This window comes from Rana temporaria, chromosome 3 (assembly GCF_905171775.1).
Source record: "Rana temporaria chromosome 3, aRanTem1.1, whole genome shotgun sequence".
NCBI classification, from domain to species: domain Eukaryota; kingdom Metazoa; phylum Chordata; class Amphibia; order Anura; family Ranidae; genus Rana; species Rana temporaria.
In genome coordinates, this window is record NC_053491.1 from 430,618,486 (window position 1) to 430,646,147 (window position 27,662).

At 41.8% G+C, this 27,662-nt stretch overlaps 1 protein-coding gene across 1 annotated transcript in view; it reads left to right on the forward strand.

The window, feature by feature from the left end:
• The window catches only part of LOC120933233 (adhesion G protein-coupled receptor E1-like), a 74,370-nt gene that overhangs the window by 35,306 nt on the left and 11,402 nt on the right, over positions 1-27,662 (forward strand). Inside the window, exons 7-12 of the mRNA XM_040346328.1 lie at positions 3,529-3,716; positions 3,842-4,006; positions 6,651-6,845; positions 9,129-9,364; positions 19,160-19,220; positions 26,020-26,111. Coding sequence (XP_040202262.1) covers positions 3,529-3,716; positions 3,842-4,006; positions 6,651-6,845; positions 9,129-9,364; positions 19,160-19,220; positions 26,020-26,111 — 937 coding nt within the window. The remainder of the gene's footprint in view (positions 1-3,528; positions 3,717-3,841; positions 4,007-6,650; positions 6,846-9,128; positions 9,365-19,159; positions 19,221-26,019; positions 26,112-27,662) is intronic.

The window sequence follows — 27,662 nt, forward strand, 5'->3', positions numbered from 1 at the left end:
AAAACAATGGAAGTGAATGGGAGCAGTGTTAATACACACGACTCAAGGCGATCCGACTTCAGAAAAGGTTCCTGTACTACTTCAATCCGACTTGTAGGCGATTTGTACCCATTGATTTCAATGGAAGTCACCTCAGAAGTCGGATCACTGTCTTAACTGAAGCTACTTTCCAGGAAGATAACATACATTTCTCAGGCAAACCCCTCCCTCCCCCTCCCTCTCCCAGAGCTGATTGTTGTTTTATTGGCCACTGGAATGTCTCCTGTCCTGGAGACGACTTCAAGTCGTGTTGTAAATCTCCCCAGATCGCCCTGTGGTTCATGCTCAAGTCGTGTTGGAGTTGCTTCTGAAAGTCGTGCTGGAAGTCGTGTCGCCCTAGTGTGAACCGACTCTTAAGGACCGGAAGGATTTGCACCCTTAATGACGAGGCCACTTTTTGCAATACGGCACTGCGTCAATTTCACTGACAATTGCATGGTTGTGCAACGCTGTACCCAAGCAAAATTGGCATCCTTTTTTTCCCACAAATAGTTTTCTTGTGGTGGTATTTGATCACCTCTGCAGAGAAAATTTTACTTCCATTGCAGCCCCGCACCACTGGAGTTAGAAAACCCCATCAAACACAAAATAGTTGTGTGTCAATAGAAATTCTAATACTTCCAAAATGTAAGCCCGATACTCAATGGTTAGATTGGTTTATGTATCCAAATAGAAGGAAATGGCCCTTATTGCTAAACCATGGGGAATTGAGGAGTAAAGACTTGTGACGTCACAAGTGACCCACGAGTAATTTTCCTTCTAAGGGAAGTTCTGCATAATGTGTAAGAGATGATTAGTGTCTTTCAGATACCCTGGTAACTGTTTAAGGCCCCGTACACACGACCAAACATGTATGCTGAAACTGGTCCGCGGACCAGTTTCAGCATACATGTTCGGTCGTGTGTAGGCGCGAGCGGGCCAAATTCCAGCAAACATTTGCCCGCCGGGCCTTTTCCCAGCAGACAAATATTCCTGGACGTGTTTTAAAACCGTCCGCTGGAATCCTGCCCGCTCGGACATGTACGGTCGTCAGTACAGACCTACCGTACATGTCCGAGCGCCCGCCGTCCCTCGCATGCGTCGAATGACTTCAACGCATGCGTGGAAGCCTTTAAATGGCAGGCCCGCCCACGTCGCCGCGTCATTGCCGCGGCGACGACGCGGACACGCCCCGCGTATTGTTTACGCGCGGACTTCTGTACGATGGTTAGTACAGCCATCGTACAGAAGCCCTCTGGCAGACATGTACGGTGAAAACGGTCCGACGGACCGGTTTCATCGTACATGTTTGCCCGTGTGTACCGGGCCTTACTAAAGGCTGCAAATGTCTGTCAAACCATTGGCCCAACCTCTCATTAAGAGACCCTACCCCAGCTATTATTGGTCTACCTTGTAGGGGATTTAACCCCTTAGGCCGTGTACACACGATCGATTAAACTGATGAGAACGATCTGATGGACCGTTTCCATCGGTCCAAACCGATCGTGTGTGGGCCCCATAGGTTATTTATCCATAGGTTAAAAAAAGCAATCTTGTTTTAAATTTAACCGATGGATACCTAACCGATAGAAAAAAAAACGATCGTTTGTAGGCACGTCCATCGGGTAAAAATCCACGCATTCTTAGAATCAAGACGACGCATGCTTGGAAGCATTGAACTTAGTTTTTTTAAGCACGTCGTTGTGTTTTACGTCACCGCGTTCTGACACGATCGTTTTTTTAACCGATGGTGTGTAGGCACGACTGACCATCAGTCAGCTTCATCGGTTAACCGATGAAAACGGTCCATCAGACCGTTTTCATCGGATGGACCGATCGTGTGTACAGGACTATGTGTTTTAGGGAGATGATAGAAGGTAAGGAGTGTAGGATATTCTGGTATTAGGGAATCAGCCTCTTTTTTTATTTAAGATACCTAATTTAACCCCCTATCTACCATCTCGGTTAGGATAGTCTTTTATTTTCTGGTGGGATCACTTTTTAATTGGATATAAGTCTGAGTGTCAGATAGTTGTCTGGCCGTTTCATTCAGATAGGAATCTAATTTCATAACCCAATTAACCCTCCCTTGTCTGAATTATGGATAACTATTGACTTATCTTCTTCCAAATTCTCTCAGGTTTAGAGAGATTATCTTGCCAAGGGGACTCAGACACTCGATGAGCACCCGATGAGCCAAAGTTGTTAGATCCGTTCAACCATTTTTTTAAATCTGTTCATATCAGGTGTCTGGGAATTCACAGGATAGAATTCAGACCTAGTCCTGAGAGAAACCAGATCAATGGTGTATGTACAGCCATCTCCCACATTACACACAGCAATCTCTCTAGCTAGATCTTCCAAATCTCTAAGAGCACATAAATTCCTAAAATAAATATGTGAAACATCTTCCTGTATAGGGACAGACACCTCTGATACATCCTTTTTTATCAGACACAAAATAATGCTTTTTAATGGTGAAATTTTTCACAAATTTATTAATGTCTTAAGCCTCGTACACACGGTCGGACATCCGACAAACTTTCCCTTGGATTTTTGTCCGAAGTGATTTGTCCGGTCACACCCATAGCATACACACGTTCGGACTTTTCTGAAAACTTTTCTTAAAACTTTCCCAACACCACATGGTTTTTCTGCTCTTTTCTGCTCTTTACCGCCACCCTTTGGGTAACTTCTGCTATTGTTGGTTGATTTTAACATTGGTTCTGGGCATGCGTGTTTGTACTTCGGACAAAAGTCTGATGGCTTGCTGTACACACAATCGGACTAGGCACCATCGGACTTTTGTTGTCGTAAAGTTTATCCATTTGCAGACCAAACTTTTTGTCCGATGAAACCCGAAAAAGTTGGTCCGATGGAGCGTACACACGATCGGACAAATGTGAAAACTTGTTGATTTTGAAGTTTGTTGGCCGAAAGTCCAACCGTGTGTACGGGCCTTAAGATTGTGTCAAAGAGGTTAAAATGTCTGGAGGTTAAAATCCCATCACTTTCTGTCAGTATCCAAAAGGTTTAAAACATTGCAGGGATCAGTTACTTCTTTTATGTCAGTTTTCTCAAAGGATATTTCTTCAAATCGCCCATTGTATTTGCTCTTCCTTCCCCAGCATGTCTTCCTCCTCCTCTGTTGCGGCCCCTCTTGTGTGCTCCCCGCCGTTTTTTTGGGGAAGACTGTTGAAAATCAAAAAAATAAGGGTATTAAAAGCTAATATCAAGACTATTCCACTAACTTAATTTAAAAACAAATTGCTTTAATGAACCTATAACTGCATTATTTGTTTTAATCGGCTTTAGGCACACACAGGATCATCTGGGAACAAAATACCCAATGCTTTGATTAACAGCCACATACACTGTAAAATAATTGTCAAAATATAAACATTGCATGCATATGACACTTTTTAAATATGCAGTAAGTGGTATATTGGTGGTATATTGGTGGTAGAAGTAGCCAAAAGATTGTTCATACCACTGTCTTTTTCTTTCTAGATGGTGTAGTTTTGATAGCCTACAAAGACCTTGCATCATACATAAATGGGAATTTTATCGGCAACATAGGAGACCCTGAAGAGAATGATCTTGTTTCAATTAATTCGAGGGTGATATCTGGAGCCATCACAAGCTATGCTCAAGAAACTTTTAGTCACCCAGTGATTTTCAGACTTGTTCAAATCAAGGTGAGTAGAAGTGCTATTTCACCAATTCACAACAATTCTCACCAGAGATTATTAACCTTGATGTGTGGTTTCCATTCATTGGCTCACATCTTGATCACTGAAATGTTGGAGCATTTTTCTTTTAGCCTCGACTTCGCCTTTACAAGTTGCATTGTGTATTTTGGGACCCCAAAAATAATGGCTGGTCGGATGAAGGATGCGAAACTAAATACTCTAATCAGACACACACCATCTGTTCCTGCAGCCATCTCTCTAGCTTAGCTGTCATCATGGCTCCACAAGAACTTAAGGTAATAATAGTATCATCAAAAATAATAATGAAATAGCGATAGCCCTCAGAGGGGCGACTGGAAATAGACAATCCTCTCTTTCTTGTTCAGAAGTTGACATGCCCAGATACTTGTTCCAGTTCACACCGACAAACACAGGATCAGTTTAGGGGTGTCTTTTTGTAGTTTTATTGCAGAACTTGAACAGGAGGCAGGGATGAGGGTGCAGGATACTCCAAAATTCAAGCAGATACAGTATCCTTCAACAGCAGCTTTAAATATTGTTGAGACTCTATACAAGCAGTCACAGTCCTTGTAGCTACAGTACCTCTGACGTCTAACCCTCAAAGCACAGGAAAACCTGAAGCTCTAGGCAAAGGTTTTCACAATGTCTAGAGACAACTCTGAGGGGGGGGGGGGTGTCCTTCTCCAGCCCAGCTTTATAAAATAGTGTACACCTAACCAATGTCTTTCAGGCCCTTAGCCAAGCACGTGCTGAAGCCTAACAGCAACATATCTTAAGTTGCACAGGCATCCTCTCAGGGGTAGGGCCCCAGGAGAAGATAGTTCTGAACAGACCTTCCCAAATATTTATCTTCTCTCAAGCCACCTTCCGAGCTCCCACTCCCAGGGATTAGCGGAGGTCAGATAAATATTCATAACCAGTGGCTAACCCTCCTACTCTTTCTGGAAGATTCTTTCAAAGGCCGGCAGGAGTAGTCAACCACCAAGCTTAGGGATAGCCCTGACCAGACCTGAAAAATAAATTGCTGCTCAACTGAGTACAGCAAACCAAAGCACTAAATGTAACCAGCCTATTGCAGTGCGCTACAAATACATTTCTTAATTAAACAGAAAATCATAAAAGTAGAAGATATTTTGTAAAAGGATGTGTCTCATGTACACCATATGGCCAATAGTATGTGGATACCCCCTGAATTATTGAGTTAGCAATTGAGTGCACAGGTGTGGAGTGAAGTTGGCTAACAAGTTTAGGAGCCTACTGTGAAATAAATCACGACAACTGCATTCGTTGTGCCACTTTATAAGTATGCCCAGGAGTCCAGGACACCCAGCACTCCTTTAGATTTTGGTGTGTACAGGGTAGTACGGGGCAGCCTATGGCCTTTGGGGCCCCAAATACTGTAAGCGTAAGAACTTGTATTGAAAGTGTATTAAATCAGATCTATTAAGAGGGACAGGTAGGGAACGGAACAAATAAAGTAATTTAGGTAGCAATGTAATTTTGACTGCAAATATTCTCCCAAGCCATGAGATATTGTACATAGTCCACTTAGAAAGAAGGTCATCTAGACGGAGAAAAAAATTGGTGGGGGTGTAACAGTGTGTAACGATGAACAGGACGCAGTGAAAGGTGAGAGAAACTCCCAGGTACAGTCTCTATTGTAATGGCGAAAACCCTGATGACGGTCCAAAGCCCCAAGCATTCAGAACCCTAAAGATGTATGTCCAGAAGATCAAATCAAAGGCCTTCTGCAGGTTTAAAGATAACAGTCCTTCTAAAGGGGCTCCCCTTGCCTAACTGGCTTGCATAAGTGAAATAACATCAATGGCCCTCCTGATCTGATCAGGTCCCTGTCTGACAGGGATGAAGCCCACCTGTTAATTATGCATGTTTTGTTGAATGGAGGACGATAACCTATTAGCTAGCACTTTCGTAAAAAGTTTTTGATCATTATATCTAAGAGAAATAGGGCAATATTTCCCTACATATTCAGGGTCCTTATTTGGTTTTGACACAGCGGAAATGTAAGCCATATGAGAAGGAGTGTCCAGGGGAGCACCATTTTGCAAAGCATTATAGAACCGGACCATATGGGGGTCCAAAAGGTCCTGGAATTTACTGTAATAAAGGTCCGGAAAGCCATTGGGCAGAACCCACTTTCATAGCCTTGATCGCTGCCATAACTTCCTGTGCACGAGAGGGGATTCCATACACATCCTGTGCTATTCTAATGGTGGTGAACAGCGACTTATAGCAGGACTGCGCTAGTATGGTTGGCAGTCACTAATGGACAGTTTTTAGGAACCAGTGAAACTAAAACAGTGATCAGTGCTTAAAATATGCACTGTCATTGTACTAATGACACTGGCTGGGAGGGGGTTAAACATCTAGGGCGATCAAAGAGTTAAATGTGTGCCTAACCCACACATCCCTACTGACAGGACAGAGCTCTGCCTTGTTTTCATACACTCTGTCCTGTCTTTCTCCTTGCCGATGCAATGATCTTCACCGGCAAGTTGGAGCTCAAAGATTATGAGGCGTTCCACGGAGTTCTAATTTCCCACGAACACCCCATAATATTCGCTGTTTTGGCAAACAGGTTAAGACCTGATGTTCGAGTCGAACGTACGTTCTATTCGAACATCAAGCTCATCCCTAATTTTGCACTGGATTTTGTCTCCTGTTTTGGGATCCAATAAATTCTGCTCTCTGAAAGAACTGAGTTGCTGCTTAAACTTGTTTGGATTGAAAGAGTTTACGTTCTATACCTGTCTGTGCACTCTTGTTTCCATAACACTAATTTCCAGTTTCTCTTGGACAGCAAATAAATAGAATTTCCACAAACTAGTAATGTCTTAACCATTCCCCACTTTATCCCAAATCTTAAAAATAATACCTTTCTTGTCCGTTCTTTTACAGGATGATTTCATTCTCACAGTTATTACCTATGTTGGACTAAATGTGTCCCTTGTCTGCCTGCTACTTTCTCTTCTCACCTTCATCCTTTGTCGGTCTCTAAGGAGCGCTCACACCTCCGTCCTGACAGCAATTTGTGGATGTCTCTTCCTGGCACAGCTTCTTGTTCTGGTGGGTCTTGTTCAAACCCAGAATGAGGTAAGGTCTAATTCAGGTTTTCCTCAGACTTTTCATCTCTTTATCTACAATAAACATGCAACAACTTTCTAAAGGGAAAAAACTGCGCTTATAAATGATAGATAAATAAAAGTCAAATATAAAAGAAAAATCCAAACAGTAATATAAGCCGCAACTCTACTGTGTCATATAGGCACAGTAAACATATACATATGGAAACAGAGTCACGCTAACAATTGACACTTATTATTATTGTGGCAAACATAGTAAAAAAGTGATTTATAACATGTGAAAAAGTTCCAGATATAAAGTCCAAAGAGACAGACAGACAAAAAATAACCTCATAGAAGATTTAACTCTTCCCAACTCTATTCAATGCAGCAAAAACTTTAAGGGGTTGGCTCAGCGCTGTAAATAAATAACGTTTATTTGCAGCTACTTAAATGTGTCTAGAATATGCTCCATTTACATGAACATGAAATGTGTATACGTTTTTTGATTCTCAACTATTTTTTTCCCCAGGACCGGTGCTGACACCGCGCCGGTCCTGAGGAGCTGTGGGAAGGAGTTTTTAGGTGAGGCCACGCGGTGTCCATCAAAAAATATAAAAACTTGATTCAAATTGTAAATCAAGTTTTTTATAAAAAATTGCTGATTTTTTGGGGGGAAAAAATCGCCCAGCTCTACTCTCAACTAGAAAATGTATATGTGCATCTCTTTGATGCTGACAATTAAGGGTCTACCTACCTAAACTGCTGCCATCTAGGCATGAGCTTTGGGATTGGATCCACCATGAGTTTGACCAGAACCCAAGCTGTTTACAGTTCTCCAAATAGGAGAAATAAATGGCCAGACTTGGCCACTTCTCCTGCCCAAGACTGCTGCACACAGAAGTGATTTATTTAGTGATAGCATTACTATCGCTGCTCCCATGACAGTTTCTGGATGCCCATCTGCCACCTTGTTTCAATTTGTAAAAGGTAATGTAAGCGACCAATTATGCCGCGTACAGATGGTCGCTTTTTGTGATGAAAAAATACGTTTTTGAAAACGTAATTTAAAATGACCGTGTGTGGGGAAAACGTCGTTTTATGTCTTCTGAAAAAAGACAAAAAAAAAAATTCGAACATGCTCAAATTTTTTGTGTGGTTTTTCAAAACGTCGTGTCAATGAAAATGATAGTGTGTGGGCAAAACGACGTTTCAAAACAACGTTTTTAAACCCGCGCATGCTCAGAAGCAAGTTATGAAGCTAGCTTCAATGGAAAAGAGTGCTGAACGTAACCGCGCTTTGCTAGAGCATTTTGAAAAAACGATGGTGTGTAGGTAACGTCGTTTTTGAAAATGAAGTTTCAAAAACGTCGTTTTTTTTTATGATTCAAAACTTCGTTTTTTTTTCATCACAAAAAATGACCGTCTGTACGCGGCATTATGGTCATGAATACATTTGATCCATAACATCAGCCAGCATCCCCAGCCGACTTGTTGACATTTAGCTTCACGGTCAGCGGGTCATTGGGGCGACATTCATAATGATAAATGATGAATCTACATCACTGAATGATGTGATTGATGTTGTATTTACATAGAAGGACATGCATTAAAAATATGTTTTCTACTAAGTCTATGTGCTTATTTACTTTCTCAATTTTCTTTTATGAATGAGTAACAAGGGGTACTATGTACTCATTCACACAGAGGTAGGTTGGAAATCTTAAGTCCTCCCCCAACATAACCCCACATCCACTGACACAGGCACGTGGATGTGAGGCCCTTGTCTCCATCAACATAGGAACAAGGTGCCGTGCTGGGATGGGGGTGGGCCCTTGTCAAGGTACCTTCACCATGTAGGAATAGGAATATGGTATAGATTTGTAAGAGGGACCCATGCAAAAAAACAAAAAAAATTACCTGGGCTTCTCCCGAAATCTATATCAAACCCTTATTCTAGATAGGGGTCTGGTATTAATGTTTAATGGGGGCCTCACACAAAAAACAACATAAAACAAATACCTAAAGACCCCCTTAAAATACATACCAGAGTCTTATTCATAAAAGCGAGGGGTGGTGAGCATGTAAGGCCCTCTTCCCAAACCATACCAGACCACCTCCCCCTAACATTAGAAGGGTACCTTGCCAAGGGGGCACAGTTCATGTACAGGCATTCTCCAAGAGTTTAAAGTAATTGCATGTTTTTAACGCTGCACCTTAAAACTTAATAAAAGACCCACTGGCTTGTGTTGAATTGTATTTCCTTAAAAAGGAGAAAAAAGCAATTACAGTTGTTATTTTCTTACTTATTCAGCTTGTTTGCAGCATCATTGCTGGTGGACTCCATTTCTTGTTCCTCTGTGCATTCTCTTGGATGTCTATTGAGAGCTTCCTCCTCTTCATGACAGTCCGAAACCTGCGGGCTGTCAATTATATGACATCTCAGCGCTCAAGATTTTCAATCATGTGTCTTCTGGCCTTTGGAGTGCCAACTGTGATTGTGGGGGTCACAATAGGTGTTGGTTTCAAAAAGTATCGTTCCCTCAAATAGTAAGTTTCACTCTTTTATTCTGTGTTATTACCATGGCAAAGATAAATAATGTTTTACATCGACAGCAATTTTGGGGCTTATTTTATAATATTTTTTACTGTGATATTAATAATGTCTACAAGTATAGGGTTATATTAAAGTTTAGGTTGAATGTTATGGTTTTGTTATGCCAAAATGCTGCACTAAAATTAGAAAGCTAAAACTTTTGGGAAAAGTTATTTATGATACACTATATTACCAAAAGTATTGTGATGCCTGTCTTTACATGCACATGAATTTTATTGGCATCCCAGTCTTAGCCCGTACGGTTCAATATCGAGTTGGCCCACCCTTTGCAGCTATAACAGCTTCAACTCTTCTGGCAAGGCTGTCCATAAGGTAGGAGTGTGTCTATGGGAATGTTTGACCATTCTTCCAGAAGCCCATTTGTGAGGTCGGAAACTGATGTTGGAGAGAAGGCCTGGCTCGCAGTCTGCACTCTAATTCATCCCAAAGATGTTATAGCGGATTGAGGTCAGAACTCTGTGCAGGCCAGTCAAGTTCCTCAACCCCAAACTCACTCATCTATGTCTTTATGGACCTTGTTTTGTGTACTGGTACACTGTAAAACATTGTGCTGGGTCTACTCAAAAAACAGCTTTTTTTAAGTACTGTCAACTAAACTTATTTTTGTCTGACTCATTAGACTTCTCATGTTTTCAACTTTGTTGTTTTAAGTAAAGCCAACTCAATTTCAGTTTATAGACCATAGTGTTTTAAGTTAGGAATACATACTTTAAAGCGGGGGTTCATCCCAAAAAAAATGTTTTAACATGACATTCAGCCGAGTTGTCAGAATGACAATCTGCTTTTTTTATTTTCACCGCCGCTTCCGGGCATGTAATGTGTGGGACTGGGCGTTCCTAATTGATTGACATCCTTCCGACCGGCGCATACAGTGCGTCACGAGTTGCCGAAAGAAGCCGAACGTCGGTGCACAGGCGCCGTATAGAGCCGACTCGCAGTCCGGCTTCTTTCGGCAACTCGTGACGCGCTGTATGCGACCGTCGGAAGGATGTCAATCAATTAGGAACGCCCAGTCCCGCACATTACATACGGTATGCACGGCACTGAAAAAAAAAACAGCCGATTGTCATTCTGACAACTCAGCTGAATGTCATGTTAAATTTTTTTTGGGGTGAACCCCCCCCGCTTTAACTTGTCTGGAACTTTAGTTTTAAGTAAAGCCAACTTAATTTTTCCAGTTTATTTACCAAAGGCTTAAAGGGGGTGTAAAGGAATTATTTTTTTTCATAATAAGCATCCTTTACCTGCAGACATTCCTCTTTTCACTTCCTCATTGTTCGTTTTTGCTCAGAAGTTGCTCTATTTCTTCTCTGTTCTGTTCACTTTCTGCTTGTCTGATTGTTACTCACCACCGTGAAGGGAAGCTTTACTGCGGTGGTCAGTGTTCACCCCCTCCTGGGAACAACATCTGTGCGGCAGGATGCTCTCTACGTGTTAGAGACTTCAAGGAGGTGTGAATTACTGGGCGTGCCGCAATGCATACTGGGAAATGTAATTCTTACGTGAACGAGCGCCGCAAACCAGGAAGTGAATGAGAGAACAGAAACTAGAACGCCGGAGGTTATATACAGTACAGACCAAAAGTTTGGGCACACCGTCTCAATCAAAGAGTTTTCTTTATTTTCATGACTATGAAAATTGTAGATTCACACTGAAGGCATCAAAACTATGAATTAGGGTTGTCCCGATACCAAGCATTTGCCCGAGTACTTGTACTCGGGCAAATACTCCCGATGCTTCACCCGATACTTTTTACAGTCAGCGGTGATCAGTGTGTGGGGAAGTTACAAGCACCGATCACCGATGTATAGATTTAAAAGTAATTTCTCCGCTTCTCTCTTCACCCCCCCCCCCCCCCGCGGCTTTCAGCTGCTTTAAAATCAGCGGTGATCGGTGCTTGTATCTTCCCCACACACGATCACCGCTGACTGTCCCATGTCCTCCTCAAGCCCCCCTCCGTTTTGCTGCAGTCTCTCTCCCTCCGTGTCCCCTGTGCTGTTTTCTTCTCCCTCCGTGTCCCCCTCCGATGTTTTTCTTCTCCTCCGTGTCCCCCACGCTGTTTCCTTCTCCCTCTGTGTCCCCCGCCAATGTTTTCCTTCTTCTCCGTGTCCCCTGCCAATGTTTTCCTTCTCCTCCATGTCACCCACGCTGTTTCCCTCTCCCTCCGTGTCCCCCACCAGTGTTTTCCTTCTCCTCCGTGTCCCCCAAGCTGTTTCCTTCTCCCTCTGTGTCCCCCGCCGGTGTTTTCCTTCTCCTCCATGTCCCCCATGCTGTTTCCTTCTCCCTCCGTGTCCCCCTGAAACTGTCAGGATTGAGAGCGGCGGTAGAAAACCCTGCTCCATACTGTTCCGAATGGACAGAGTCACGGATCACTGACTCTGTCCATTCACATAACTGAAACATCGTAAACTGTGTTTACAATGTTTCAGTTTATGAATGAAGAGAAGCGGCTGTCTTCACTCATTCATTTCCAGCGCATTTGAGGTTGATGAGAAAGGGACAGGGGAATCCGTGTCCCTAGTCCCTTTCCCTGTCTCAAAGGGGAGATGTCAGAGGTCTGTTAAGACCCCTGAAATCTCACCAAAGCCCCCCCAACAGGGCTGATTAAAAATACGAAAAAAAAAAATTACAATAAATAATTTAAAAAATAAAATGTAAATAGTAATTGAAAAAAAAAAAACACTGACAATCCACTACCCCCCCCCCCCCCCCTCTAAAAAAAAAATATATATATCACTGTAAAAAAAAAAAAAAAAAAACGCCACTGTCACATGACATTAGAAAAATTATCGGTATTCGGTATCGGTGAGTACTTGAAAAAAAGTATCGGTACTTGTACTCGGTCTCAAAAAAGTGGTATCGGGACAACCCTACTATGAATTAACACATGTGGAATTATACATAACAAAAAAGTGTGAAACAACTGAAAATATATTTCATATTCTAGGTTCTTCAAAGTAGCAGACACATCTCTAGGACTGTTAAGAGGAGACTGTGTGAATCAGGTCTTCATGGTAGAATATCTGCTAGGAAACCACTGCTAAAGAAAGGCAACAAGCAGAAGAGACTTGTTTGGGCTAAAGAGCACAAGGAATGGACATTAGACCAGTGGAAATCTGTGCTTTGTTCTGATGAGTCCAAACTTGAGATCTTTGTTTCCAACCCCCGTGTCTTTGTGCAACGCAGAAAAGGTGAACAGATGGACTCTACATGCCTGGTTCCCACCGTGAAGCATGGAGGAGGAGGTGTGATGGTGTGGGGGTGCTTTGCTGGTGACACTGTTGGGGATTTAATCAAAATTGAAGGCATACTGAACCAGCATGGCTACCACAGCATCTTGCAGTGGCATGTTATTCCATCCGGTTTGCGTTTAGTTGGACCATCATTTATTTTTCAACAGGACAATGACCCCAAACACACCTCCAGGCTGTGTAAGGGCTATTTGACCAAGAAGGAGAGTGATGGGGTGCTGCGCCAGGTGACTACCTCTTGAAGCTTATCAAGAGAATGCCAAGAGTGTGCCAAGCAGTAATCAAAGCAAAAGGTGGCTACTTTGAAGAACCTAGAATATGAAATATATTTTATTTATTTTTATATTTAGTTTTGATGCCTTCAGTGTGAACCTACAATTTTCATAGTCATGAAAATAAAGAAAACTCTTTGAATGAGAAGGTGTGTCCAAACTTTTGGTCTGTACTGTAGATGAAGGAATTTAATAGGTATTTACTTGTTTTTTAACAGAATCATTACACTGTTCTGTCTGTCTACCTTGCAGACATTAGCCCAGGTCCACGTAGCGCACCGCATTCGTAAGTCCGGCGTAGTGTATCTCAGATACACTACGCCGCTGTAACTTACAGCGTATTTTCCGTATCCACATAGAATTTGCGCCGTAAGTTACGGCGGCGTAGTGTAACTGTGTCGGCGTAAGGGCACGCAATTCAAATGGATAAGATGTGGGCGTGTTTTATGGTAATTCCTATTGACCCCACATAAATTACGTTTTTTTTTAACGGCGCATGCGCCGTCCGTGGGGGTATCCCAGTGCGCATGCTCCAAATTAACCCGCAACAAGCCAATGCTATCGACGTGAACGAAATTCTACGCAAAGCCCTATTCGCGAACGTTTTACGCAAACGACGTACACAACGGAAAATTCGACGCTGTCCATACTTAACATTGGCTACGCCTCATATAGCAGGGGTAACTTTACGCCGAAAAAAAAAGCCTTACGGACACGACGTAAAAAATGCGCCGGCCGGGCGTACATTTTTGGATTGGCGTATCTAGCTAATTTGCATACTCGACGCGGAAATCGACGGAAGCGCCACCTAGCGGCTAACGTAAAAATGCACCTTAGATCCGACGGCGTATTAAGACGTACGCCAGTCGGATCTAGCCCAGCTTCAGGCGTATCTTGTTTTGTGGATACAAAACAAAGATACGCCGGAGCAACCTAGAAGTTACGCGGCGTATCAATAGATACCCCAGCGTAACTGCTTCGTGGATCTGGCCCATTAATTTTAGGCAAAAAATGTTTTTCCGTTAGGAATACGTATGTATTCCTAACGGAAACCTATGGGCCCAGATTCAGGTAGCCTTGCGCTTTTTTTACGTAGGCGCAGGGCACCGTTTTTGCCCTGCGCCCCCGCAAATTTTCTGCGCTACCCGCGATTCACGGAGCAGTAGCTCCGTAAATTGCGTGGGCGCTCCGGCAAAATGCCCGGCGTAAGCGCGCGCAATTTAAATGATCCCGTAGGGGGCGGGAATCATTTAAATTATGCGCGTTCCCGCACCGATCGTAGGGCGCATGCTCCATCGGGAAACTATCCCGACGTGCATTGCGGTAAATGACGTCGCAAGGACATCATTTGCTTCAAAGTGAACGTGAATGGCGTCCAGCGCCATTCACGATTCACTTACGCAAACAACGTAAATTTCAAATTTCGCGACACGGGAACGACGGGTATACTTTAGCGTTGGCTGCCCCTGCTATTAGAAGGGGCAGCCTTACGCTAAACACGCCGTACGCAAACGACGTAAACTGCGTACGCAGGGCGCGCGTACCGTAGTGAATCGGCGTTAGTATGCAATTTGCATACTCTACGCTGACCACTACGGGAACGCCACCTAGCGGCCTGCGTAAGAATGCAGCCTAAGATATGAGGGCATAAGAGCCTTATGCCACGCATATCTTAGGCTGTAGTCGGCATAACGAGCTCTCTGAATCAGGAGAAGTCGTTACGCCGGCGCAAGTAAGCAATTGCGCTGCGTAACTATGGTTACGCAGACGCAATTGCTCTCTGAATCCGGGCCATGGTCTATAAACTGGAAAAATTAAGTTGGCTTTATCTACAACAACAAAGTTGAAAACATGAAGATCTTCTGAAAAACTTCAAAAGGGATGGGAGAAACCTACATTGTGTGTTACAAAACAGTTTTTAAGCTTAATGCCGCATACACACGACAGTTTTTAATGGTCTAGAAAAAACAAAGTTTTTTTCAACCCGATTATTGTTTTAGCCGGCCTTGCCTACACACGATCGTGAAAAAAATAATGCTCTAGCAAAGCGCGGTGACGTACAACACGTACGACGGCACTATAAAGGGAAAGTATCATTTGGATGGCGCCACCCTTGGGGCTGCTTTCGCTGATTTCGTGTTAGTAAAACTATGGTGAGAGATGATTTGTGCTTTTCAGTCTACAGCGTGATGAATGTGCTATCTCCATTACGAATGGTAGTTTTACCAGAATGAGCGATCCCGTCTCATAACTTGCCTCTGAGCATGCACGATTTTTTCATGTCGTTAAAGCCTACACACGACCATTTTTTACGACAATGTTTAAAACAACGCGAAAATTTAGAGCATGTTCTAAATTTTTAATGCCCATTTTTACGTCGTGAAAAATGCTCTGGAGCCCACACACGATCGTTTTTAATGACATTAAAAAAAAAAATATTTTTTACATTGCAAAAAACGGTCGTGTGTACGTGGCATTACAGCCGGCGGTCCCTTACTCTGCATCTGGGTTGGGTTCTGCAGAATGCAGTACATGCAAACTTTGCACGAGCACAAGTGAGTTGTCTCAATAGGTGTATACAAAGGACATAAGTATATTTATTATAAATATATTATTCAGAAAATAAAATAAACCTTTTGAAAAGTATTTTAAGCAACATTTAAAGCATGTGAAAATAATTTGTTAAATGTTCATTCTTACCTTTGAATGCCATTGCATTGCTTTGTAGTGACTTGGAAAAATTCTTGTCACTGGTGGTGCCCTTTTGTCCTGATGGGCCTCAAATGTATGGCAACTGCCTTGTGCAGGTTTTCAAAGTTCCAAAAGATGTCAAACTCTTTAAAAGTATAGCATCAAATCTGTACATGCCTTAAATGTTTTGTCTAGATTACACAATATTTAAAATGTAAAAGGTGTGTTTTAAGAACTAATTAAAAATTAAGTAAGGTAAAAAAACAAGCCAGTCATGTTGGAACAGGAAGAGGCCATCCCAAAACTGTTTCCAAAAAGTTGGGAGCATAAAACTGTCCAATATGTCTTGGTATGCTGATGCCTTAAGAGTTCCCTTCACTGGAACTAAGGGGCCAAGCCCAATCCCTGGAAAACAACCCCACACCATAATCCCCCCTCCACCAAATGATTTGGACCCATGCACAAAGAAAGGTCCATAAATACATGGATGATAGAGTTTGGGGTGCAGGAACTTGACTGGCCTGTAGAGAGTCCTGACCTCAAGCCGATAGAACACCTTTGATAAAATAGAGGAATTAGAGCACAGACTGCGAGCCAGACCCTCTGACCCACATCAGTACCTGACCTCACAAATGCGCTTCTGGAAGAATGGTCAAATATTCCTATAGACACACTTCTAAACCTTGTGGAGACCCTTTCCAGAAGAGTTGAAGCTGTTATAGCTGCAAAGTGTGGGCCAACTCAATATTGACCCCTAAGGACTAAGACTGGGATGTCATTAAAGTTCATATGCGTGTAAAGGCAGGCGTCCCAATACTTTTGGTAATTCCCATCCCAGTGCGCATGCTCACAATCACGTCGGAACAACTTCCTAAGATACGCTAGATCACTGCCTACAGCGTGAACGTAACCTACGCCCAGCCATATTCACGTACAATGTAAACTACGTAAAATAAGCCGGCTTGTGTTCCCTGGTGCAGACCTTTGCATGTCTGCTGCTGGGATACACCTGCTTTATGAGGCTTAACTTTACACCGGACGTACAACTTACACAAACCGCGCATAGCATGCGCCCGGCGCACGTACGTTCGTGAATCGCCGTATTTTCCACATTTGCATTCTTGAATAGCTGATCTATGTGAGCGCCACCATGCGTCCAGCGTAAATATGCGCCCACTCTACGACGGCGTAGGCAAGTTACGTCGGTGGGATGAAGCCTATTTTTAGGCGTACCTTAGTTTGTGGGTCGGCGCATAGATACGACGGGGCACATTTGTACTTACGTCGACGTATCTTGAGATATGTCGGCGCAAGTGCTTTGTGAATCCGGGCCAATATATGTTGGTTCCAAATACATACAGTACTAGATTAAAAAAATAACTTGCATACTAAAATTTTGGTGATAAAACTAGTTTCAGAAGCTCATTAAGATGAAACTTCAAAAACAATTGCTTTAATATTTACAGTAATAGCTGGAAATCGACAAAACACACATTTTTCATTTACACATTTATTATTGAAGTAATGCAGACGAAAGAACCAGTGTACATGTTAAATGCAGCAGGGAAACTGAACACAATAATACAGCTATAGACCTTTGTGCAGGAACATTAAGAACCACATCTTAGGTCCTGTACAGTAAAACTTTGTTAACATAGAAGCTCCACATTAACCACTTGCTTACTGGGCACATATACCCCCTTCCTGCCCAGGCTAAATTTCAGTTTTCGGCACTGCGTCGCTTTAAATGAAAATTGCGCGGTCGTGCGACGTGGGTCCCAAACAAAATTTACATCCTTTTTTTCCCACAATAGAGCTTTCTTTTGGTGGTATTTGATCACCTCTGTGGCTTTTATTTTTTGCGCTATAAACAAAAGAAAAGCGACAATTTTGAAAAAAAAAACACAATATTTTTTACTTTTTGCTATAATTAATATCCCAATATTTTTCTCAGTTTAGGCCGATATGTATTCTTCTACATATTTTGGGGGGAAAAAATCGCAATAAGCGTATAGTGATTGGTTTGCGCAAAATTTATAGCGTCTACAAAATAGGGGATAGAATTCTGACATTTTTTTTTATCTTTTTTTTTTACTAGTAATGGCGGCGATCTGCAATTTTTGTCAGGACTGCGATATTATGGCGGACACATCGGACACTTTTGACACATTTTTGGGACCATTCACATTTATGCAGCGAACAGTGCTATAAATATGCACTGATTACTGTATAAATGTGACTGGCAGGGAAGGGGTTAACACTAAGGGGCAAGGAAGGGGTTAAATGTGTTCCCTACTAGTGATTCTAACTAGGGGACTGACTGGGGGAGGTGACCAATCTGTGTCCCTATGTACAAGGGACACAGCATCGGTCTCCACACTCCCTGACAGGACGTGGAACTCTGTGTTTACGCGCATCGGCATCTCAGTGACGCGCCGGGCACGCACGCACCGCCGGCGGGGCGGGCACGCCCCCCAGTGGCCGGAGGACCCGAGGCCGTAAAAAGACGGCAGCCCGGCTTTTAAGAGCCACCTTGTGGCCATCTTTTTTCTATGGCCCGGGTCTGAAGAGTTTAAGGAAATTGTTTTGCTTAACCATTGTTGGAAAGGAATTTATGTACAATGTATAATATGTATGTATTATATAAGAATATAAAGATTAGTTCTTTGAAATTTTTGTGAAAAAATTGTACTAAAACATTAAAGATTAAAATCTGATTAATGTAAGTTATTTTCAGTTAAATGCTTAAAGAAGAATGTTAGGATTTTTATTTCCCCATGCAATGGGGCTTGTTTTGTCTAGGGGTGAGAAGAGCGGAAATATACTTACCTAATCTGCCGATCCTCAAAGCACAAGACTCGTCCCTATAGGAAATTCCAATACCTATAAAGAGTTTATAACTATTATTATAGTTTTTATGATTATTATTTATTATTAATAAATATAAATAATAATTTAAAAACTATAATAATGGTTAATAATTTAATTATAATAGACAATACGAAAAACAAAATTATCCAAATGTTCGTTCTTTCGGATTTTTGAATTTTCGGATTTTTGTTCATATTTTCGGATTTTCGTTCATTCCGATATTCAAATTTTCGGATATTCATTCTTTCTAATTTCATTTCAAAATGTTGTTTTAAAAAATAAATGAAAATGCAGAATTTTGCCGAAAAACGAATTCGGAAATAAACAAATTGCACATGTCTACAAAAAAAAAATGGTGTAGCGCAAATAGCACATACAATAACCCCTTGTCTTCCAAAAGATTTACCCCCCCTTAATGACCAGGCCATTTTTTCGCTATTCGGCACTGTGTTACTTTAACTGAAAATTGCGTGGTAATGTGACGCTGTACACAAAATAAAGTTATATCATTTTTTTCCCACAAATAGAGCTTTCTTTTGGTGGTATTTGATCACCACTGTGTTTTTTGGTTTTGTGTTTCGTGACTGTCCAGATTGCTTTCCTACACTTTTTAAGTTCTTTATGCTTTTATCATCTTCTCTAGTTGCTGGCTTCATCCAAGTCTTGTTTGGAGTTTCCTTGGTCCAACCTGTGTCTTTATTAGTGTAAGTACTCTGGGACCACCCCACGTGCTGTCTTATTCAAGTATTCATCTCTAAAAATCATGTGAACTGTGCCCACTTTAGAGTGGTTGTGGTGATGCCTGGTATGGTTTAGATGGGGGGCGCCCTCTTTTCCTGTGGCCTGCCAGGTTGCGTGCTCGGATAAGGGTCTGGTATGGATTTTTGGGGGAACCCCATGCCATGGGGGGTAAAGTTGCATCAAAGTACGAGTATCACGTATCATTTATTGAGCACAAGTGAAGGGAATGCACTCGAAGGCACATTTAATTGTTTTTTTTTCTTAGGTATATTTAAAGTGGCATATAGTTTCTTTGTTTGCTTTTTAGAGGCTTTTTCTTTTGTTCGATATGCTCTCACTGGGGCTATAATGTTAAAATGCAGCTACGGAAAGTTCCACAAATTTGCGAGCATTGTGTATCACGTATTAAGCATAAGAGAAGGGAATGTAATTAATCCCACTGGGAAACGGGTTATTTTTGTAAATTATGTTTATGAGGCCAGGCATGAGACCTAAAATGATAAATATAGGCTCCTGGAATGTCAGGGGGATGGGGGACCCAGTGAAAAAAGCTGCAATTTTTACTACCCTGGAGTGCTATGGGGTGGAGGTGATATGCATTCAAGAAACCCATTTGACTAATGAAACAAAGCTAAAATTGGTCAATAAAAAAAAGTATCAATACCATTCTGTTCACTCTTCTTACTCCAGAGGAGTGAGCATAGTGGTAAAAACAGGTGTTGCATTTACATGTATAGAGTCAAGAATAGATGAACTGGGTCGCTATATTTTTCTGCACTGTTTGATAGAAAATGTACCATATGTACTGGCGAATATTTATATACCCCCTCCGTTTAAGATGGAGGTGCTATATAAATTAACGGAATTTGTGGTAAATAAGGTAAATATCCCGGTATTAGTGGTTGGAGATTTAAACAACGTGCTAAATAGAACGATGGACAGATTTCCACCGGGGACACGGAGCCCAGGGCTAGGAGAAGGGCACTTGAGTCCATTTTTGGAAGAGGTCGGGTGGTGGGACATTTGGAGGGTGAAATATCCAGATGTGCGGCAGTACTCCTGTTTCTCAAGTACATATTCCACATTATCAAGAATAGACATGGCACTGGGAAACTGTGCAAGTTTACAAGCAGTTAGTAAAATATCCTATTATCCAAGAGGGGTTTCTGATCATTCCCCTCTGGTGTTATCACTGAGCATAGGGAAAAAACCCCTTCCAAGTAATTGGAAAATAAGTCCCTTTTGGCTTGAAGTGATGGGGAAGCCAGAAGAAATCGGCATTAAATTAAGAGAATTCCTGGACTTCAATACAGGGACGGCATCAGGGGGAGTGGTGTGGGACGCCCTGAAGGCGTTCCTCAGGGGTATATTGATTCAGCAGGTAGCTAAGATCAAGAGGAACTCGAGGGAATGGGAGGAGAAAATCAGGCAAGAGGTTCTAGAGGCTGAAAAGCAATATGTGGAAAATCCAACTCTGATTAAACAAAGGTTATGGCTGGAGAAGCAACAGGAATATAAGTTGGTGATAAATAAGAAAGTTGAAAACAAGCGCCTATTTCAGCAGCAGAGTGCCTTTTCAGAGGGGGAAAGTGTGGGTCATACTCTGGCCCTTCTAGCAAAAACTAATATGGCGCCCTCGAGTGTTCCCGCAGTTAGGACGATAGGAGGTGGGATATCATCTGAAACATCTGTAATAGTGGATATGTTTGCAGTATATTACAAAGATCTGTATAGATCAAGAAAGGGGGAAGCTAGAGTGCAAATGGAGGAATATTTTAGAGAAATAGGAATCCCAGTTCTATTAGAGGAGGATAGAAACGCTATGGAATCCCCAATCACATTATTGGAACTACAGCAGGCAGTTAAAGAACTTTCTAATCAAAAGTCCCCAGGGCCAGATGGCCTACCAGCGGAGATTTATAAACAATACGGTGAGGTGCTGCTCCCGGAACTGCTAAAAACGCTGAACTGGGCGATAGAAGGAGGAAGATTACCCGCTTCAATGTTAGAAGCAATTATTATAGTACTCCAGAAGGAAGGGAAAGACCAATTAGATACATCATCGTATAGACCGATATCTTTACTTTGCTCAGATGTAAAAATCTTGGCCAAAGTATTGGCAACGAGAATAAATAAATATATTCACAAACTAATACATCCAGATCAATCTGGATTTATTCCGAATCGGTCCACGAGTATAAACATAAGAAGGTTGTACTTAAACTTACAGACTCCAACTGAGAATGCGGGTGATAGATCTATCCTAGCATTGGATGCCACCAAGGCCTTTGATAGTTTGGAGTGGGACTATCTCTGGTACGCTCTGGAGAAGTTTGGGTTTGGTTCATCTTTTATTAAATGGATAAAGTTATTATACAACTCCCCAAAGGCCAAAATAAAAATAAATAATGAAGTTTCACAGTTTTTTGAATTGGAAAGGGGAACGAGACAGGGATGTCCATTGTCCACTCTCCTTTTCGCCCTGGCAATTGAGCCCTTGGCGATTGCAATTAGAGGTAAACAGGAAATACAGGGGTTCCAGAGAGGAGCAGAGGAGGAGAAAGTCGCGCTTTATGCGGACGACATCCTCCTTTTTCTGGGCAATTCCACAACCTCCCTCAAAATTGCAGTTCAAACGGTAGAAGCGTTCGGACGATTCTCGGGCCTGGTAATAAACTGGGAAAAATCAACACTCTTACCAGTGGACCCGGTAGGTAATATGGATGGGATAGGAATCCCTCAGTTAAAAATTGGGGAGAAGATGGAGTATCTGGGAATCGTGGTAACACGTAAACCAGAACAATTCATAAATAATAATTTAGTGCCACTTCTGGGTAAATTTAAAAGTAAAGCGGATATATGGGGACATTTGCCACTATCGGTGGCCGGTCGTAGCAATTTAATTAAAATGATATGGATGCCACAATTGCTTTATATACTCCACAATTCCCCAGTATGGATTGACAACCAATGGTTTAAAAAGATAGAGACCCTCTTTAGGACCCTAATTTGGAAAAAGGGTAAAGCAAGGATTAGTCTCCGAACGTTGCAATTACCAACGAATAGAGGAGGGTTGGCGGTTCCACATCCCTATAGTTATTATTTGGCGGCACAGTTACAGCATTTGGGGGGATGTAGCATAGAGGGGGGAGGAAACGCGAGTGTGAAAATGATACTAAGAGGGTCCCCCCATAGATCTGTAATAGAGACCTTAGAAGCCAACTCATTCTCTGTGAAAAATCCAACAGTAAAGATGGTGGTGAGAATATGGCAAGCAGTAAAATCAGCTTTGGGCTATAAAGGATTAACAGAATATTCCCCATTATGGGATAACAATAATTTAAAAGAAATTTTGGCTATGGGGAAACTAAAAGAATGGGAGAAACGAGGGATAACCAGAGTGGAACAACTGTACACAGGTTGCACATTAAAACTCTTTTCAGAGCTAAGCAGTGAATTTAGCCTTCCAAACTCTATGTTTTTTACTTACTTACAGGTTAGACACGCATTACAAGCCCAATTCAAATCACAGCCGGTAAGCTGGCAAAGACTCACGAATCTCCAAAGACTAATCAAGACGGGGGTTCTGAAAGGTCTTATATCAGAATTATACGAACGGATTAGTGATCAGTTAATAGGAAAAGAGAAGTTGAGTAGGAACAAACAGAGATGGGAGGAGGACATTGGACCTTTAACGAATGACCAATGGGATAGGATACTGGAACTAGGGATAAGGGTCTCATTAGCCCGGTCACAACGGGTCTCCAATTTATTTCTCCTACATAGGGTCGATTATACCCCAAAGAAATTATATGGATTTGGTTGGAAGTTAGATGACAAATGTCCCAGATGCCAAGATACAGGGGACCTCATCCACATGATGTGGAAATGCCCAAAGTTGCATAGATACTGGGTTGGAATTCTGGACACTATAAATGCAACCTTCGGTACCACCCTGGAACTTGAAGCCAGGGTTTGCCTATTAGGATGTATTGAGGAGAGAATGGGGCAGAGGGACACATTAGAAGCAGTTATAAGATGCCTGTTTCAGGCGAGGAAACTAATAGCACTAAAATGGCAAGCACAAAACCCACCCACAGTAGAGGAATGGCTTAACGTAATAAATAGCACAATTGGGAAGGAAAGGGCAACATGGATTAGAAGAGGTAACCTCAAAAAATTTAAAGCAATATGGGAACAATGGTTATGTAAAATAGGTCGCTCACTTTAAATTAAGGAATGATGGGGTAATAATCAATGGAAAAGAACAGAACTAAAAACGTGTATGCACTTTAAAGTAAGATAGGGGGGAGGGAGGGGGGGAGGGAGGAATGGGACGAATGGTCACTTTTAATGTTTGTATTTAATCTACTGTATGCACATGAAATGCACTAAGTATGGAAAAAAAAAACGGATTTGTAAATTTATTTTTGTATTTGTATGGAAACAATAAAAGAAAAAAAGTATTGAAGTAAAAAAAATTGACAAAAGTCCCACTAAGCCTCGTACACATGATTGGATTTCCATTGGACAAATCCGTGGAATTTTTTTCCGAAGAGCGTTGGCCGTGAACTTAGTAAGCATACAGCCAACATACACAAAACTGCATGGTTTTTCAGCTCTTTAGCGCCACCCTTTGGGCAACTTCTGCTAATGTTGTGCTAAAATTATATGATCCTGCAAAGGAATTCTTGAAAAGTGTTCTTTCAGTTTAAAATCACCATTGTTTTTCTAATACACGTCCACGGCTTTGCCTCTTCCTCCATACTAGGAACCTGTGTAAACACTATAGAAAAGATAAAAGGTGAACAAGCATCATGTAATAATTTCAATAAATCCTTTATAATAAAATGACATAGACTGGCACACAAAAAAAAAATTTGGAATTGTTTTGTCAAATAAAAACAGATAGAAGAAGATCTCCCCTCGGCCTTATGTGCATAGAAGACATCTGTGTAACTAAACAGCATATGAAAATGTAATTTTATCAATATCTCATAAACTTACAGAACTACCTTTTATTGGTGAGGTATTCTCAAATTGAATAGTCATTATATTTTTGTGTAAAACTCCCAATTGTTAAAAAAAAAAAAAAATGTATAAATATATATATATATATATATATATATATATATATATATATATATATATATATATATATATATATATATATATATATATACATATATATATACACACACACACACAGTACATATATAGATAGATATAGTTTTTATTTTATTTTTTTCATAGACTTTCAATCCTGTTTTTACTTTTTCTAAAACAAATAAAAGTATAACTCAATTCTTCCTAAGGCACATGCCTTCCCACATATTGGTATTGTTAATCAGCAGCTATTAGATATGTAGTGCCCCCCTACTTTCAGTATGGGCGCTACACTAAAGTTAGTGGGGAATGGGAGAGTTACCTTGCTCCCATTCACTAATTGTTTAAATTTCTGGGACTTCTGTCATTCCAGAAATGTCCGCTGGGTCAGTCTGTGGTTCAGGGATGCAATATCATCCCTGACCAGCAGTTGGCGCCAGAGAGATTCTGGCAGAGCAAGTTTTCCCCAGCTGCCAATTAGAGAAGTTTCTTCCTCGCAAGGCATGCTGGGGAGGAGTATATCTGTGACAGGTGTCATGTGTTCTAAAATCTTCGCGGGGTCCCGTTCCAGGTGCGACATCCACCTTCAGGGTGCGCGCATCCATGGACCCAGCCGGCGTGGCCCACCTGGCCAAAGTTGCAGTCTACGAAAACCCTCATCCGGAGGTACAAGGGGACCCCAGTGACTTGCTGTGTTTCTGGTTCTACTGAAAGGATCCCAGGCTGGGTGCCGTGCGATTGGGGAGTCGGTTTGAGGAGGACCCAGAGGCAGGTTGTCCAACAGAGCCTAAACAAACCAATTGGGGATCCGGTGACCAGAATACTGACAGGTATGTTGCTGTCATCTGGTGACCAATGCAGAAATCTACTGGGAGGATTGCTTTATTGATCTACCTAGCTCAGTTATTGTACTTGGCCCGTGAGACAGGCCCGCATCCTCCCAGAAATCCTAAGTGACACCTTGGCTGCCAGACTTGTGAAAAAGGAGTCTGTCCGAGGGCACTTTACCCACTCAGATGGAGTGGCGACGTGTTAAAAATTGGTACTATGCGAAGCAGTACTGACTGCTTCACTTAATATCCAGGCCTGATACTGCAAAGTTCTCTCCTTCCTTTCCCTTCATCAACCTTGACCTTCCCACTGATGTTGGTGTTGGCCGTGTTGGGCCTGGAAAATAAAGCATTGAGAAAATCTTTATTCACTGTCTGGACCTTCGCTCACTGCTTTTGCTCTCACTATTACACCCCTAGACAATGCCAGGGTAACTTAGCAGGCCGGTCCCAAAACAAACCAGTGGCTCCTTCGGGGGTGAACGCTACAGATATTGGATTAAACAAAGCTTACAGTATAAAGCCACTGTCTCTTGTTTGGATTACTGGTTTTAAGGGTGGATCATTGAAAAGAAAAGTGTCATGTGCTGCTTGCGTGCTTCCTGTATATACTATAAATTGCAGCCTGCCCTATTTTTTTTTTTTTTGTGTGAGTTACTGTATGTTTCAGCTGTTTAGCTCCCCACAATGCTGTGCGCATAAATGCACAATTCTTGCATTGCAACGCTCAGTGTTGTGATATGAATGAGCCATAAAACTTTTAAAAATTGTTAACAGCATCCTATGACAATTATTCTCTTTTTTCATATTCGTTTTGCTCCTTTAGACAAACACAATTCTATTGATCCTCACTGTTGTGCTCCTGAGAAAAAGGCTGGCATCACTGAATACCAATGTGTCCACTCTAAAGAACACTCGGTAAGGTTTATTAATAAATGCAAGACAAACAGATTAATTACTTTTTGCCTCATTTAGAGTCTCCAAGCACAACTCAATGATATCATAAAGGTTCTATGAGTCATAAAAATATGGAATACTCATCTCCTTTTTGGCGCTGCCCCTTGTAAGCTTTCCATCACTAGAATTCTTTCATCTTTTAGGTGAAATGATGCCCAGTGTCAAGACTATGGGCATCCTGTAAGTACAAGGCACTATAGACCCAAGCCTTGAGGGAGCATTACTATGGCCCTCTGTATTCACATACAGTGATGCAGATAGCAGCAATGATATCATCATATCAGCCCCATTCTTTGCATCATAGAAAACTGGCCACTGCCAAAGAAGATCCAAAGAGAAAAAAAGAACCATATGTCATATACCTACCTAAAGACCCTTGGTCTATGTGCCACCTGGAAGACTTCTGAAAAAAATAGGTGCTAAAAAGCAAGAAAAGGAGCCTTCCTGGGCAGGTTATGAAACAGGGTTTGGTGAACGAGTTCAGAATGGACTTTAACTTCTGGAGTTTGGGACAAGTGGTAGAAATGAGTGACCATTATTGGCTAAGATCCACTATTGGAAAGTGTTAAGCCCTGTACACACGCTCGTATATCTTATGGAATCTAATCCGATTGATTTTTTCATTGGCTATCCGATTAAGCTGACTTTCATCAGTCTTGCCTACACGCCATCAGTCAAAAATCCGATCGTGCCAAAACGCGGTGACGTACAACACAATGATGAGCCGAAAAAAATTAAGTACAATGCTTCCGACTTGATTCTGAGCATGCGTGGATTTTTGTCCGATGGAGTTCCATACAGACGATCAAATTTTTCTATCGTTTTTTTTATCCATAGGAAAAGTTTTCACAGATGGAAAAAAAAACGATGGGGCCCACACACGGTCCATCGGTCTGTTTTCATCGGACAAACCGATCGTGTGTACATGGCTTTAAAGTAATTTTTCACCTTTGCCTAATCCCAAAAAATGCTGATTGTAATCTTCTTTATGGCTTCTGGAGAAAATTGGTCAGCCAAAACTGCTCATATGTTGGTTTTCACAGATCTGGTAATTTTGCTGACCAGGTTAAAGTTTAATGTTGTAACAATAGTTTAATTTAAAGTAGATCTAAACTCTAACATGATGACATAACATTTTGCCAAGCACTGTGTATGAACAACTGCCATGTTTTTTGTTAAAAATTTTGTTTTTTGCCTTTTTCAACTTTTTTTATTTTTGCATCTCAGTGCTGCTAATCTTCTCTAGCCTCTTTGGGCCAAATCCTCAAAAGGGATACGCAGGCGGAACTGCTGTTCAGCCTGCGTATCCCTGTGCCCAGGGCCGGACTTACCATTGGCCTTGACTGGGCTCAAGCCCAGGGGCCCCACCCAATAGGGGGCCCCCTTTAAAAAAAAAAAAAAAAAAAAAAAAAAAATTTTTTTTTAATTTTTTATTTTTAGGGGTCCGGAGGTCCCCAGGGGCCCGGAGGCCCCCAGGGCCCCGGACGGCAACCCCCCTTTTTTTTATTTCTT